The sequence below is a fragment of the Artibeus jamaicensis genome, unplaced genomic scaffold (assembly GCF_021234435.1).
Source record: "Artibeus jamaicensis isolate MK-2021 breed Jamaican fruit bat unplaced genomic scaffold, CSHL_Jam_final contig_1015, whole genome shotgun sequence".
NCBI lineage: Eukaryota > Metazoa > Chordata > Mammalia > Chiroptera > Phyllostomidae > Artibeus > Artibeus jamaicensis.
The window spans coordinates 352056-367654 of NW_026521194.1; the positions used below are offsets into that span (position 1 = coordinate 352056).

Consider the following 15599-nt stretch of genomic DNA (forward strand, 5'->3'; position numbering starts at 1 on the left):
ATCCCAGGGAAAAAAAAATAACTGTTCTTTGAAAATGGTAAAAGTACCAGAGCACGTACAAACTCATCCCAATTAGCCAATGACTGCTTACAGCACCACTTACATTTAAAGGCATCCAATCAGTTGCAGCATACACTTCTGAAAACCAGCCAATCAGCAACAAACACACTCCAGAAAGCCTTAATCTGTGGCTAACCAGTTATAATCACGCCTGTTTCTGAAAGTCTGCAGTCCCTGAAACACGTGCTTGACAAAACTCCATATAAAATTAATAGTTTCCATTTTAAAAGAAACAGTACCCAATAAGTACACTGCTTCCTCCTACCATGTGACTTGTTATGCAAGAAATAAATCTCTTTTAGTTTCAGATATTGTGTGATAGATGACCCCCCCAAAATGGAGTCCCCACCAAGATCATCTTGAAGATGTCTTAGAAGAATCCTGTGGGACCCTTGGACCAACAGGTATAAATCCTGTGTCAGCAACTACCATATTGTGCCATGTATAATATGCACTTTATTGCCCAAATTTTTGAGGGAAAAATACAGATGTGCATTATGCAAGAGTAGTATCTGAAATACCTTGTATCTGTTCTTGCATTTTGTAATTATGTGTTGTATAAAATTCTTATACAAAAACATGTTCAAAAATAAATGCTAAAATTCTCTTATAATACAAAAAACAAGCATCTCAATATGAATAAATAAAAATTGAATTAAAAATTAAAGCAAAAGATTTTTTTCCTGAAAGTTTGGGCTCAAAAAGTGGGTGGGCATTATACATGGCAAAAGACTGTACTTGGACTCTGACTTGTTTCATGAGCTCTTATTCCTGAAAGTGTCTCATTATTTAATGATGTGTATGCAGTTAGGTGCAAAGTAGTTAGACATTCAGTTTGGAGATGCAGCATTTAGCACATAGTGTGTTAAGATGTTTATTCTTTCACTACTTCATTTGCTCTCATGCTCTTGTCTATTATAGAAAGTCTTATCTCATGGGTGCTTGTGCCTGATTTTCCTGTGATTCTTGAATGTTAGAAGAAAGGGATCAAAAGCAAGTGGATGGAGGCATAGACTTGGCATGTCCCCTGTCTAAGCTAGCTCCAAAGACTAATTAATGGGTGTGGGCCCATTGCACAGTAGCCAATTTGTGCAAAGATATTCAGTCACACTTAGTCTTGAATCCCACTCCAAAAACTCCATGAAGACACTTGACATTCTGTCAAATTGTAAAGACAATAATTTTGTTTAGCACATAGTCTGAGGTCAACTGTTACCATGTAATTGATCATATGTCCCCTTTTTTGTCTCTACTTGGTGGATGAACTCCATGCTCCACTCACATGCAGGAGACCATTCACACTTATGACTGAATGCTGTGGCCTCTGCTGTTTGTCAGGAGTCTGTCTTTGGCAAAGCTGCAGTGCCCCCCCTGGCAGAACTCCACTTCCTCTTCATGCTTTCACTGCGACTCTAACTGCTGCACATATCTTAATAAATGACAAAGCTTCACAAACGATGACTTTGAGTTTCAATGGGAACTTGTGACACATCAAAAGTAAATAATGCATGTCAAATGACCAAAATTTCCCATGTCCCAACCATTAAATATTACTTTCAGAAAATTATCTAATTTCACCTCCTTTTTTTGTTTCCTTTAAAAAAACCTACATATTTAATTAGTAGGGATCTATTCCACAAGTGCAACTAATAGATTAAATATCTTATAGAATAATTAATTTTAGAATTTCTGGAAAATTATTTTACACATGATTGATTTATAGTTAATGGGCACATTGTTATACCTTCATTATGCATGATTCAAGAACAATGGACATTACAAAGCAGGCAGGAAAGTCCACCTTCCAGGAAGTTTAAGGTGGCTCAGGTATCTCCTACTGGGAATGTCCTGGCCCTCAGACCCCCCTGCTTTTGAGTTTACCTGACCAGGAGGTTAGCATAGCTTTTGTCATTATCACCAGAGGCAGAGAACACTCCACCCAACTCACTCCCTTCCCTTATATGTAATGTTCTCAATACTCTTGATCCTTTCCCCTTAGCTCTACACATTTGTTCTGTTTGGGTATGTGAAGGGGAGCAGGATAGGAGGGGAGAAGAAAAGGGAGAGTTTCTTCCCTGTAGACAGAAAACAAAGATCCGTTTTGTTAAATGGGATTTGAGATCACCATTACCTTCTTCATTACATAGTAGATGGCTGGACACCTCTTCTGGTTTCTCTTTGGCCATTTGGGGAGCTTCAGGTTCATAGGACACTGAAGAGAAACATGAAAATGAGCTAAGCCAGGCTGTCCAGAGCACAGGTGAGCAGCACTTTAGGAAATGGGACATCTTCTCCAAGGACCTCACCTGAGATCCAACCAAACCCTGTTTGCCTCTGTTTCTATCCCTTTCACTTCACTCTCCTACTCTTTGCTCCGAAGTCACCTACAGACCTACCCTCCCAATATTTCTCCATCTACACCAAGAGAATATTTCTCTTTGATTTTTGTGGGCTCTGCTCCCATGGCTTCTCCTATCTTGATACTCTTCTATCTTTTTTTTTTCTCAGTGGTGATCTTGATCTCTTCTTCTCTGCTTATTCTGTCTAGCTCTGTTCCCCCAGGTCTCTCCAATCCCTACACCAGGATCTGGTCCTTCTCTCACCATTTCTCTGGATTTCTTCTCTCCCTACTGACATGCTTTATTTGTGAAGTGGGAGCATGTCTGCACTGGCCTTTGCTCTCTTCTCCCTGGGAGCCCACAAGCCCCACTTCGGATTCTGACTGTGTCACCATGTTGACCTCCACTAATCTCTCACAGCCATCACCTGCAGTGAGATACCTGAGACATCTTGGGGGGGAAACAAGCATCCCTTTTCTGCGCTTCCATTTCCTTATCTCCAAGGAGGGACAATAACAGTTTTCCTGGCTAAATCCTAAAGTTTTGTGAGGAAATCTCACTTGCCAATGTACTTTGAAAGAAAGAAGTGCTAATATAATCCAATCACTTAATGAAGAATATGTGGTGAAAAAAACCTGTAATTTGGACTTAAGAGTCATTGTTCCTTTTTTAACAAGTAGATCTCAGAACAGTGTTTCTTTTAAAGCCTATCCAAGGTTATGATGGTATGATAATGATAATATTATTAATCACTAAATAAATACTAAGTTTCTATACTTTATATAGGAAATAAAGGTAGGCAAGGTTTAAATCACAATATTGAGTCTGTAGTATAAATAAGTGTAAAGAATATGAAAGGCTCCATCTTTCCTTGGTGTTTATCTACTACAAAATGAAGAGAGAACACACCTAATATTAGATTTTCTGCTGTTCAGCTCTGGATTCAGCCTCCTGACACCTTGCAGCCAGGTGCTAGCAATCCCCCCCTTCCTTACCTGGCTCTTCTCTTGGTGGGGAGCTCAAGGTTTCCTGGAGCTCTTCCCCATCACTGAGATCCCAATAGACATTGCTCTCCTCTGCAGAGAGAAATTGAAATCCCTCAGAGGTCTCAGTAAACAACCATGGGGAATGATGGCATGAAAACTCATAGTGAAGACTTGGGCAGTTCAAGTATCCCGAGGTGGGACTGTCCCTGACGCAGACAATCCCGGTCTTCCCTTCGCATTCACCTGGCCTGAAGGTTGACTTCTATCTTTGTCATGAGTGTCTGTGAACCATCCACCATATTCTTCCTTCCCATACACCTAATTCTCTCTATTTCTTTCCTGGCCCCACAGCCTCTGCATGTTGTTTCTGTCTCTGCCCTGTTTCCTGCCGTCAGTGTTTGCAGGTGTTTCTCATTTTGATGTGTTTGCTTCCTCCACTCCTGACTCTTTCTCTTGAGCTCCTGACACTGCTTTTTATTGACTTTCCCTGTCTCACTTAACTGGTTCCAGCTCCCTTCTAGGAAAGGTAACCCGGAAAGCCCAGGATGTAACCTGATCAGGGAATGAGATAAGGAACAGAGCAGGCTGTAGGCAACACTGCCAAACACAGGAGTTGTTCAAAGACCCACCTATGAAAGAAAGACCAGAGCACTGCAATCTCTGAAAATTTCTGTAGTCTCATCAGAAATGAGGCAGAAAAAGTAGGTTGGAGCCCCATGGTGAATGGAAAGCAAAAAATCCCCAGGAAGAAGGATAACTGATATAATCCAAGGGCAACAAAGGTCACCAGGTTTAAATGGGGAAATAATGTGATCTCATTTACATCTTGCTGAAGTGAAAAAAATGGGAGGGATAGGAGCAAGAGAAAAGGGGACATCCATGTCTCCTGGAGCAGGAGTTTTTGTTTCACAAAAGAAAATGTTGGTTTCAGTCTTGGAAGTGTCAGTTCCTGAAAGATATGCAAATGGACAAGGTCTTGGGATAAAAGTCATCATTTCGTAGATGAATGACCTTGGGAGACAGGTCTGCCTAGCAGACATACACCTCAGATTCATTCTGTTCGTTTACCCAAGAGTAGCTGAGGGTGCCAGGGAGAAGAGCATTATTCTGAGTGTGTTGTGGGCACCACTCTGTCCCTGGGGAAACCTGAAAACTCACTACTGACATGCCCCTTTTCGCTGGGAGAAGCTTCTGTCCAGTGACTTGTACTTGAGCCTTAGAGGATCCCAACTTCTCTCCTCTCCTCCTTACATAGCAGTTTTTATTCTTAAGTGATTTTAAAACTATCTCTCTGTGTAGTTTCTTTTGTGCTTCCCTCGCCTGTTTGTTTTTTGTTTTGTTTTTGCTATTTGTCTCTCTATATGATTTCTCTAATTTTTTTTCTATTTCTCCCATCCCAGCCCACCCTACCCCGTGCTCCCCACCTCCCTCCCATTTCCACCCCTCTTAGTTCTTATCCTTGTGTCCTTCATACTTTTTCCTGCAAATCCCTCCCCTTTTTTCCCCTTAAATTCCCTCCCCTCTCCCCTCTGGTCACTGTCCCCTTGTTCTTTATTTCCGTGTCTTTGTTTTTACTCTGCTTGCTTGTTTGTTTTGTTGTTTAGCTTCCTGTTAAAGATGAGATCATGTGGTATTCGTCTTTCAACACCTGGCTTATTTCACGCAGCATAATGCTTTCCAGTTCCATCCATGTTGTTGCAAAGGGTAGGAGCTCCTTCTTTCTCTCTGCTGCATAGAATTCCATTGTGTATATGTACCACAATTTTTTGACCCATTCATTTACTGACGGGACCTACGTTGCTTCCAACTCTTGGCTATTGTAAATTGTGCTGCTATGAAATGAAACTTGAGCACCGACTTACACCATACACCAAAATAAACCCAAGGTGGATAAAAGACTTAAATATAAGCCATGACACCATTAAAGTTCTAGAGGAGAACATAGGCAGGAAAATCTCAGATATTTCACGCAGCAACATATTTACTGATATGTCCCCTAGAGCAAGGAATATAAAGGAAAGAATAAATAAATGGGATCTCATCAAAATAAAAAGCTTCTGCATGGCTAAAGAAAACAGTATTAAATTAAAAAGACAACCAACTGTATGGGAAAACATATTTGCCAATGATACCTCAGACAAAGGTTTAATCTCCAAAATATACAAAGGGTTTCTCTAATTTGTATCTCTGTATCTCATTGCTTATTGAAGTTATACCCTTTCTACTTTGTCTCTCCCTTTCTTCTATTTTTTTTATTATTTTATTGTTGTTCAATTACAGTTGTCTGCATTTACCCCCCAACCCCTGCCATCCCCACCTCCCTCCCTTGCTTCTACCCCTCCTTAGTTTTGTCCATGTGTCCTTTATACATGTTCCTGAAAACCCTTCTCCCCTTCCCCCCATTATCCCCTTCCACCTCCCCTCTGGTTACCGTCAGATTGTTCTTAATGTCAATGTCTCTAATTATATTTTGCTTGCTTTTTTTTTTTTTTTTTGCTGATTTGGTTCCAGTTAAGGAGGAGATCATATGGTATTTGTCCCACACTGCCTGGTGTATTTCACTTAGCATAACATTTTTCTTTTCCATCTCTGTTTCTGAGTATTCACCTGCTGGATGCCTGTAAGATTTTCTATTACTTTACATATTTTTCTTATTCTCACAGATCCCTTCTTCCAAATTGACAAAAATTCTGCCATTTCACATAGACCACAGTGCCAGAGAGTTTTACCAATCATTCACAAAACTCAGTTCCATGTTCCTGGTACTTCTGGAAGTGGGCTGAAAAGGATATCCTTGCCTGCTTTGCCATAATCTGCTGATATCTGGATTTTGGGTACATTTAATAATATCACATGGCACATCTGCCTTGGTGCCTCAGCCTGCCTCTGGCATATTTTGTCTCCCTCTGTTCTCCATGCGGGGATCCTCTCTCTTCCCAGCAGCCAAGCTCACCTTCATTCCTTGTCTCTCACAGTTTTGGAAAAACAAAGCAATCTCAACTGTGTGCATGTAAATATGAGGAAGAGAATGGGAGGATGGGGAACCAGGGAGACTGTTGTTCCCTGCTGACCAGAAATAAACATGGATTGAGGAAGTTGGGAACTAAATCATAATTACCTTCTCCCTCAGCAGGTAGCAAGCTGGGCACCTTGTCTGCTTCTAGGTTAGTAATTTCTGAAACTTCAAGATCACAGGTCACTGCAGAGAAACAAGATAATGGTGGACCATGGAGGGCAATCAGAAATGGACCTCAGCCCCTCTGTCTGCCCCAAGCACTCCCGAGAGCCCCACCGCCTTGTTCAGCTTTTTGACCATCTTAGGGTACCTCCTTCTCCTTCTTTCTGCTTCTCAGTGTTCTTCCTATAGTTCTGCATCCACACATTTGTGTTGCCTTGCTTCAATTATCAGGTTTTTCTCCCTGTCTCTTCTTTTCAGGTCTAGCTTTTGGCTTTTTTTTTCTTTCAGGGATAATGTCTCATTTCTCCAGTGATGCTCTCTATCTTTCTGGTTCTAGATCTTTCCTATCCCAGGTGGTTGGTACATTCTTATGCTCTCTCTCTCTCAGTGGTTTCTCTTCCCTCCCCATCAACATTATTTTTTTCCTTAATTAAGGTCTTACATCAGAAGCTAGTGTACTTCATGGGAACCTGAAGAATTCCTTGACTTTCTGTTTCTCTCCTGACCACATGATTCCGCCCTAACTGCCTGCTTGCTTCCCTAAACTGCCACCCTCAGTGACACACCCAGGACTTTTGTACCACTCTTCTTTTTCTACTTTGCCCTTGAAAACTGACTAACATGCCTTTCTGTGCTTTTTTTTATCCATAAAATAGAGTTACAACAGTTGATGTTTGTGGCTTAGGTTTTGTGAAGGGAAAAGGTCTTGCACAATCTAATAATCTGATGACAACTGTCAAAAACCTTGCATCCTTATCTTCCACACCTTGTTCTTTCTCATTTTCACTCTTTCCACCTGTCTCTGCTTCCTCTATTTCACTTCCTTATCTTGCTGATGGAATCTCTTGGTACTTCTCTTTGTCCCAATTCATTTGTTTTCCCATGTCTGCTCCCACCTCCCTCTTTTCCATCCTGTTTCTCCAGTGCTATGCATTATGTCTTTTCCCCATCGTTCATTCTATTGCTTTCCTGAGCCAGTGGTTGCTCAGAAATGGCATCTCTGAGATAGAAGGTAATTTCCACATAAATTCACCAAATTAGTGAGCAGAATGGGTTATTAGTGAGCAAATGGAGAGCAGAGTGGGCAAAGAAAACTGTTCCAGGCACAGAGCTAATCATGTGCAAAGACTCAGAAGGGAACGAATAGTCAAAAAAATTAAAATTTCTGCAGTTTTATACAAAGTTTTGAAGTGATTGCAGGAGAGGCAGGTAAGAGACTGAAGCCATGGGAAGAAAAACATATCTAATTCTTATGACAACAAGAAGTCATTGAGTTAAGGTAGGAAAGTAACATAAGCCAACTCACATTTTCAAACAGTCATCTCATTGAGCTGGAGAGTGGAGGTGCTGGGAGTGTGAGTGGAGGAAGAGGTGAGACTAGAGGCTTCTGCTATAGTTCCAGAGAGAAGACAGATCTGACTAAGGTTTCAGAGTTGAATGTGGAAAGAAATGCACAAATGGCCATGCCAAAGGTATAGTTGACTAAACTGGATGATTGATGGGGTGCATAAGTTGACTAGATGTTGGTAACCCCCCAGGTTCCTGCTTGAAGAAGAGAACAAGCGTGTTCTACGCCGAGATAGGGAACACCAGAAAAGGAGGCAGATCTGGCATCAAGAAAGATGGTAGGCACAATTATGGAAGTATCTTGCACTGAAGTTCCTGGAAAAAATTCCAAATGAAGATGTCTCTCAGACTCCTGAAAAAACATATTCAGGCACTTAATGAATGAGTTTAGAGGATAAGTCTAGGCCAGAGATAAAAATTGGGGGATTATCAAGTTATGATGGGAGTAGTCAAGAATGGCTAGGGGAGGCCCATTGCCTCTGAGGATCTAACGGGCAACTTCAATAACTAGGCACACTGTAATCTGAAAACTCATTGCAAATATGTCACTCCTAGAGCCAGAAGTTGTGTCTGTGCAGTTCATCTCTCAGTTTCTGCAATGTCCCCAACCATCTTCTCTATCCCTTGTACACAATGTTCCTGCTCTCCTGACTTTTCACTCATTCTTTTCTATGTTCCTCTCTTTGTATAACTGTGTGCCTCTCCCCCACTCCTTCCATTTCTGAGCACTTTCCTCTCAGAACCTGAGTGTTTAAATATCATGTTCTCTACCTTTTTATTCTGCATGTCTATTGATTATTAAGCTAGCCTCGTTTATTCTGTGATGATCAATTCCTTGTTTCTATCTGTTCTCTCTAGTTTTTAACAATCTGTTACCAATGTTTGAAACTAAAACTTAAATTTCAACCTTCCTGCCTATTTTGCTCTCCTTACATATTTCTCTCCCATGTCAGCAAAGTTCTCTTGTTTTGCCATTGACAATTGAACAGGGATCCTTCCGCTTGCAACATCCATTTTGAAAGTTTTTCACAAGCATGTTCTATTTTGCAGTTACACTCATTATGCCCATGTTCCAAGCTTAAAAACTACCTCCCTACCTGATAACACATCTAACATGATAATAGTTGTATTCCAATTTTATTTAGGTAAAATTGGCAATGATCCAATCTCTATTCATACAATGACTCCATCATTCTCCCTGTCTTTGCCTGTGTCCCCAACCTTTCAGAGCTCATACTCTCTTCACTGCTTGAGCCTCTAGAGGAAAGCAACTAGAAGATGAGCATAGTCTATGTGCATATGTGAGTGTGGATGGATGAGTGGACAGATAAACGGAAGGATACATGGGTGGATAAGTAGCTGGGTGGGTGGATGAAGGAATAGGAAGGAAGATAAAAGATACGGTCTTTTTTAATGTTGACAGGAAAGCAAAGCTTTAATTAGATAATAGGTCATTTAAATCCTAATTACCTTCTTCATCATAAGGCAGTAAGTTGGGCATTTCTTCTGATTCTCCTGTTCCATCCATTTGTAGATCTACAAGTCGCAAGAACATTGAAAAGAGAAACAAGACCATGATGAACAACTGAAAATGACCTGAATTCTACCTGGCTGGGGTCGTGTTCAAGAGTATATCAGAGCTTTGATATTTAGAGTATAGGAAGAACTGCCCCTTGCGAATAAAAGTATGTTGCACCAAACAAGCTTCTCTACCATTGAGCACCTTGTTAAGCCCCCTCCCCCTTCCTCCTTTCTTCTTCTCTTTTTTATCCCTCTGACCCAATTTCTACACATTGCTGCATCTGCATCATGAAGTTGTTGGTAGATCTCTTTGACCATGACTTTCTTGCCATACTTCTACCACTCTGTGTTTCTTTTTCTTCCTCCATGATGTTCTTTACCTTTCTGCCCCATTTTCTTTCTACTTACTCTTTTAACTCAATTTCTCTGTGTTTTTCCTATACACAGTACTTCATTGTTCCCATGCAATCCCTGGTAATTTTAGAATGATCTCTTCTTCCCATACTCCAAACTGGTAGTATTTAGATTGCATATACATTTAGATAAAATTGGACCATTAAAACAGCTCCATTTGGTGACCCCAATCTAAATTTTCATCATTTTGTACCCTTAAGTTCTTCTCTAAGGAGACCCTTCATTAAGGTACTTAGCCTTCCTTTCCCACTTGCCTCTACATACGTGGAGAAAGCAACCAGAAAGAAAAGGAAAAAGTGTGAATATATGCTAGAGGGAAGGAAGGCAAGCTTCCTTTACATACAGACAGACAATTTAGTGAGGTATGTCATCATTTAAATCATTATTACCTCCCCTATCAACTGGTAGCAGTTTGGGTATCTCTTCGGAATCACCACCACTAGTCCTTTGGAGGTCTTCGTCATTTAAATCGTGATTACCTCCCTCATCAACTGGTAGCAGTTTGGGTATCTCTTCGGAATCACCACCACTAGTCCTTTGGAGGTCTTCGTCATTTAAATCGTGATTACCTCCCTCATCAGCTGGTAGCAGTTTGGTTATCTCTTCAGAATCACCACTACTAGTTCTTTGGAGGTCTTCCTGCTCACAGGAAACTGAAGAGAAACATGGAAATGACCAACTAGACATGGTGACAAGAAAGCAGACTCAGGGATTTCATGCCAAATTCTATGTCCAGTGCTCAGCTGAGCTTCTCCTTGGGAAAAAGTACTGTTGCTCCAAAGACCTCACCTAAGATCTCCCAAGCCTTGCTCTGCTTCTTTTCCTTTGTTTTTCCTCAGTCACTTCATTTTCTGTCACCATGCACTTTGCTTCTGCACCATGAAGGCTCATTCATGTGCTTGACTTTCTGGATTCCCTCTCAGTCCTTTGCTTATTTGTTGCTTTTTATCATTTTTCCTATTGTGGTTCTCTTTTTCTTTCTAGCTCTATCTAGATCTCTTGCATCCCATAGGACAAGTCCTGCCCTAACACCTCTTTCTGCTTTTCCCTGCTCTCACCAATGAAATATATTTCTTGAATGAAAGTCTCCTTGTACCCAGCCCTCTTCCACTTCCCTGGTACCTGCAGACCTTCTGGGCTCTCCTGAGTGAACTTAGTCCAGGTGACCCTGGTTGCCCTGACCCTTTGTCAGTCTCACATGACCATCACCTCACTGAGTCATCAAGGATTATAGTATGTCCACTTGCTTGACTAATTTGAACAGGTGAAACACCCTTATATGCTTCAGATTAAATGCCACCTTGTTTGCCAAAATTCTTTGAAGAATCACATAACATAATGCAAAATATTTGGCAAACATTATAATTTAGATTTTGAGAGCATTAGATCTAAAGGACCATGTTTCTTTTGAGGGTTTTCCAAAGTTGGGCACACAATAATAACATTATAAACAAAGAGAATACTATTTCATTTTTATTCTGTAAGGAAGAGAAAGGCTAGGTATGTATAAATTCAAGTCTTTAGTATTAGTAGATATAAAACTCATCCCCTTTCTTTATATATCTGTACAAGAATATGCACTTAGAAACATCTATGTGACTCCAGAGATTTTAGGACACACAGAATCTTTTGACAGTGGAGAGTGTTCACAATTTCATGAGTTAGGAAACATCAGGCAGTCCTGCATTCGGCCACCTGACATCCTGAAGCGTAGGACTGACGATCTCCCCTTTCTTACCTGGCTCATATGTCGGTGGGGAGCTCAAGGCTTCCTGAGGCTCTTCTCCATCACAAGTCATACAGCAGGCCTTGCTGTTCTCTTCAGAAAAAAGTGAAATCCCATGGACATCTGAATTTATGGCTAAAAAGGAATCACCACAAAAAAATCAATAGGAAAACCAAGAAAGCCTGAGAAGCTGGAATACCGCACTCTGCAAAACAGCCTGACCCAAAGGTTAACTTTGCTTCAGTAGGTTGCCTTACAGACTGAGAAGGATTCAGCTGTCATGGGAAATTTTCCTATTCTTACTCCTCATTCTCTTTCTACACCTTCCTTTCTCATTTCATTCCACACATTTTATCAATCTCTGCTTCTCCTGCTGGTATCTCTTGGAGTTTCTCCTTCTCTTGTGTTTCTCTCTTCTCTATCCCTACAAGTTTGTCTCTTGCTTTCTGTAATACTGCTCTTCCTCACCTACACTTTGTCTCTCAAGTGTTCGCTAACTTTCTAAAAAAAAAAAAAAAGCTTCTCTGAGACAGTCTATTTTAAACAGGATTTAACCAGAGTGGAGAGGGTAATTGGACAGTAGTGGAACATGAAAACTGTTCTGAAAGGGCATGTGAGGAGGCTCAGAAATGAAAGAAAAAATTAACAATTAAAATCATTGGGAAAGAAGGTTTATTCTATCTTGACTAGTGTAGGAGGCAGGTGATGAGGCTGGGGAAATAAGCAGGTGGCTCACGAAGGATGACCTTGGATGTCACTGAAAGAAATGTTTATTTAATCCCATCTATTAATAAGTGGGAAAATAATACAATCTGATTTTTATTTTCAAGTGTCTCATGTAGTTGAAATGTGAATAACTCATATTATAGGAGCAAGATTAGAAAGAGGAGATGAGCAGGTAGCTGGTGCTCTGAGAACCATGACCAAGGTCTGGGTTAGAGACGCAGGCTGGGAGGTGTGACAGAAGGACCGGTGGGAGATACTCTGAAAGACAAATGACTGTGTTAAGTGGCACATGAGCATGCATCTGAGGGCAAGAGCCACCATGGATGACTCCTAGGCTTCCAACTTGAAAAACCACAGGACAATAGTGACTTAGAGTGCTGAGCAGGAATTAGGTCCAGTATGAGTAATAAAGATGCTGCTTTCAAGTCTGGAATTGCCTCGTGTAAGGCTCTCCAAAAAATTCAAGTGTAGATCTCTGTCTACAGACCCCTTCTCCTCAGATCTGAGATAACCTGGGTGGAGATTCGGTCTTGGGAAACTTTCGTATATTTAGGGAGAGCCTGTTGCAATCTGAATATTTTGCAAGGGCAAAATATGTTGCAAGGGCCACTTTGATAATTAAGGACAGTTCCATCTGAAACTTCGAAGCTAATGTTGTCAACCCTTGTACCCAAAAATGCTTATACCCGGCTCTTATCTCACACCTACTGTGTCCCAATCTATGCCTCTCTGCCCTTTATTCACTTTCACTCAACCTATTTTCCATTCATTTGCCTTTAATTCTTTCTCTACATGGTTGCCTTGGTACCTCTCCCCAACTTCCCCCATTTCTTAGTATTTATTTTCCTCTCCATCTTTCCATTTCTAGGTAGTTTTCTCTCAATTTTTATCTCTGATCATTGAAATATTTTCTTAGCTTATCTGTTCTTATGATGTGTCTTATACCTTCTCCCTTTCCATCTATGTATCTCCAGCTGTGTCTTGACCTTCTGTCTGCCAACATTACTTTATCTTTGTTTCTCCATGTGATTTCATCTTCCAGGTTCCCCTCTCTCATCCTCTCCAAAACTCTCCTCTTGGACTTTGACTGTAGGGCCCACTGGCTGGCTGCACAGTGAGGATTTCCCACATGAAACTGATATGTCCCATTATTTCAAAGGTATCCTAAATTGTTCTGGGAAATTAATAGAAAATTATTCCCATCCCAACCTGGAATGGTAGGATTGTATGTTCTCTTTTTAAAAAACTGGATCCATTCATGTAATTTTTTGTATATTACCTTCTGTCTACCTTTTTCAATTTCTTTTTTTTTTTTTGTATTTTTCATCAGTAGATGCTCTGTCTACTCACAAGCTCAGATTCCTTTTCTCATGGCCTCTCTCACAGCTGTGGGCAGGTAAGGGCATGTATGGGAAGCAGAGTTAGCACAGGCCTAGGACAGAAGATACAATGTCCCTTTTGCTTCCACAGGTCAAGAAAACAAAGATTTAACACAGACTTGATAAGTTAAATGATAGTTACCCTGTCCATCGTGTGGCAATAAGCTGGGTCTATCTTCTGTTCCTCTTACATTATTCATGTGGACAGGTAAGTATTCACAATACACTGAAGAAGGTGACAAGAAAATGACAGAAATTGGTGACCAGAGAAGAGACCTCTGTTTACTCAAAGACTCCACCAGAGGCCAGACACTTGTTCCCCTTTTTCACTGAGATGCATCTCACGTCATTGAAAACAGTTGTGTAACCAACATCACAGTCGATATTTGGAACATTTCAAAGGGTAAGGAGGGTAGAAGAAGGTAAATGGAGGAGGGGTAAATGGTGATGGAAGGAGAGCTGGCTTGGGGTGGTGAACACACAATATAATAATCAGATGATGTGTTATAGAATTGGGCATCTGAACCTACATAATTTTTATTAACCAGTGTCGCCCCAATAAATTCAATTTTTAAAAAGGAAATAAATGAAAAAAAAGAAAAAAGGAGAAAGGACCCTATGTAATAGTAAAGAACTTGGCTTTGTCAAAAGAGTGGTCTGGTATTGTCCTGGTTCTTGGAGGTAACTTCTAAACATTTGACCATTCCCAAGTAATAGGAGTGCCTTTGTTTTTCATAGTGAGCTCCCTGGGCCACAGCTAATAGTTTATGTTAATGAGATGATGCAGGTTGGAGCCAGCCACACTAGATAAGTTTTCTGTGTGGGCTGCCCACACTGGAAAGACTAACCAGATGATGGGAGGTACAGACTAGAGATTCAATTCAACCACAATTCGATCAGTCATACCAATAAAAACTCTGACAACCAAAGCTTGGGTGAGCTTCCTGAAGTGATAATATGCATGGAATATTGTTGACAATACTCTTCACGCATTGCTACACATCAGTGTCAGGAAGGTAATGCATCATGCAATAAGGAAAGCTTTGAGGCTAGAACCCTTCAGAGGCTTCCCAGAGTATATGCCCTGTGCATCTTCAATTAATTTTAATGTATCTTTTTCCTATAAGAAATGTAACTGTATTTTAAAAAAGATTTGAAACATTTCCACCATGCCAAAAAGTTCCCTTGTCCTTTGTGTTCCAGTCAGTTCCTACTGTAAGCAACCACTGTTTAAATTTCTATCACCATAATTAAGCTCTTCCTTTCTGATTCAGTACTTGTCTGTCCTGGGGCTCATACATACAGGATTGCTCAGCATGTACTCTTGCAACTGGCTTCTTTTGTTCAATGTAATGTTTGGGGAATTTGTCCGTGTTACTACATATACCAGTAGTTCATTCCCTTTTATTGGTGATTGCTATTCTAAGTATATTATAGTTGATTCATTTACTCTCCTGTTGATAAACATTGGTTCCAGATTTTAGCTATTAAGAAAAAAGCTACTCTAACCATTTTTGTACAAATCTTTGTGTGCACAGACAATTTCATTTCTCACACTTAGGAGTGGGTTGGCTGAGCTATAAATTAGATTAAGTTTATGACTCTCATCAACAGTTTTCTAAAGTGGTTATATCACTTTACATTCCTACCAACAAAATATATGAAAAAAGTTTTAATTGCTGCATATTCTCACCAACATATGGTGTTTTCAGTCTGTTTTATTTTACAGTTCTAGTGAGTGAATGGTAGTCCATTGTGGTTTTAAATTTGCATTTCCCTGATGATTAATGGCATTGTATACTTTATGTGCTTGATGATTTCTATCTTCTGCAAGAAGTGTCCATTCAAGTCTTTTGTCTATTTTTTTAATTTGTGGTGTGATTTTTTAGTATTTGCTCATAGGAGTTCTTTACATATTCTGGG

General features: G+C 40.4%; 1 protein-coding gene across 2 annotated transcripts in view; it reads right to left on the bottom strand.

The window, feature by feature from the left end:
• The window catches only part of SP140 (SP140 nuclear body protein), a 131350-nt gene that overhangs the window by 102781 nt on the left and 12970 nt on the right, over positions 1–15599 (bottom strand). For both annotated transcript variants that reach the window (XM_053663411.1, XM_053663394.1), the window contains 7 exons: positions 13819–13902; positions 11584–11706; positions 10235–10498; positions 9381–9446; positions 6504–6584; positions 3395–3475; positions 2192–2272 (listed from right to left, as the gene is read on the bottom strand). In XM_053663411.1, the coding sequence (XP_053519386.1) occupies positions 2192–2272; positions 3395–3475; positions 6504–6584; positions 9381–9446; positions 10235–10498; positions 11584–11706; positions 13819–13902 (780 nt within the window). The remainder of the gene's footprint in view (positions 1–2191; positions 2273–3394; positions 3476–6503; positions 6585–9380; positions 9447–10234; positions 10499–11583; positions 11707–13818; positions 13903–15599) is intronic.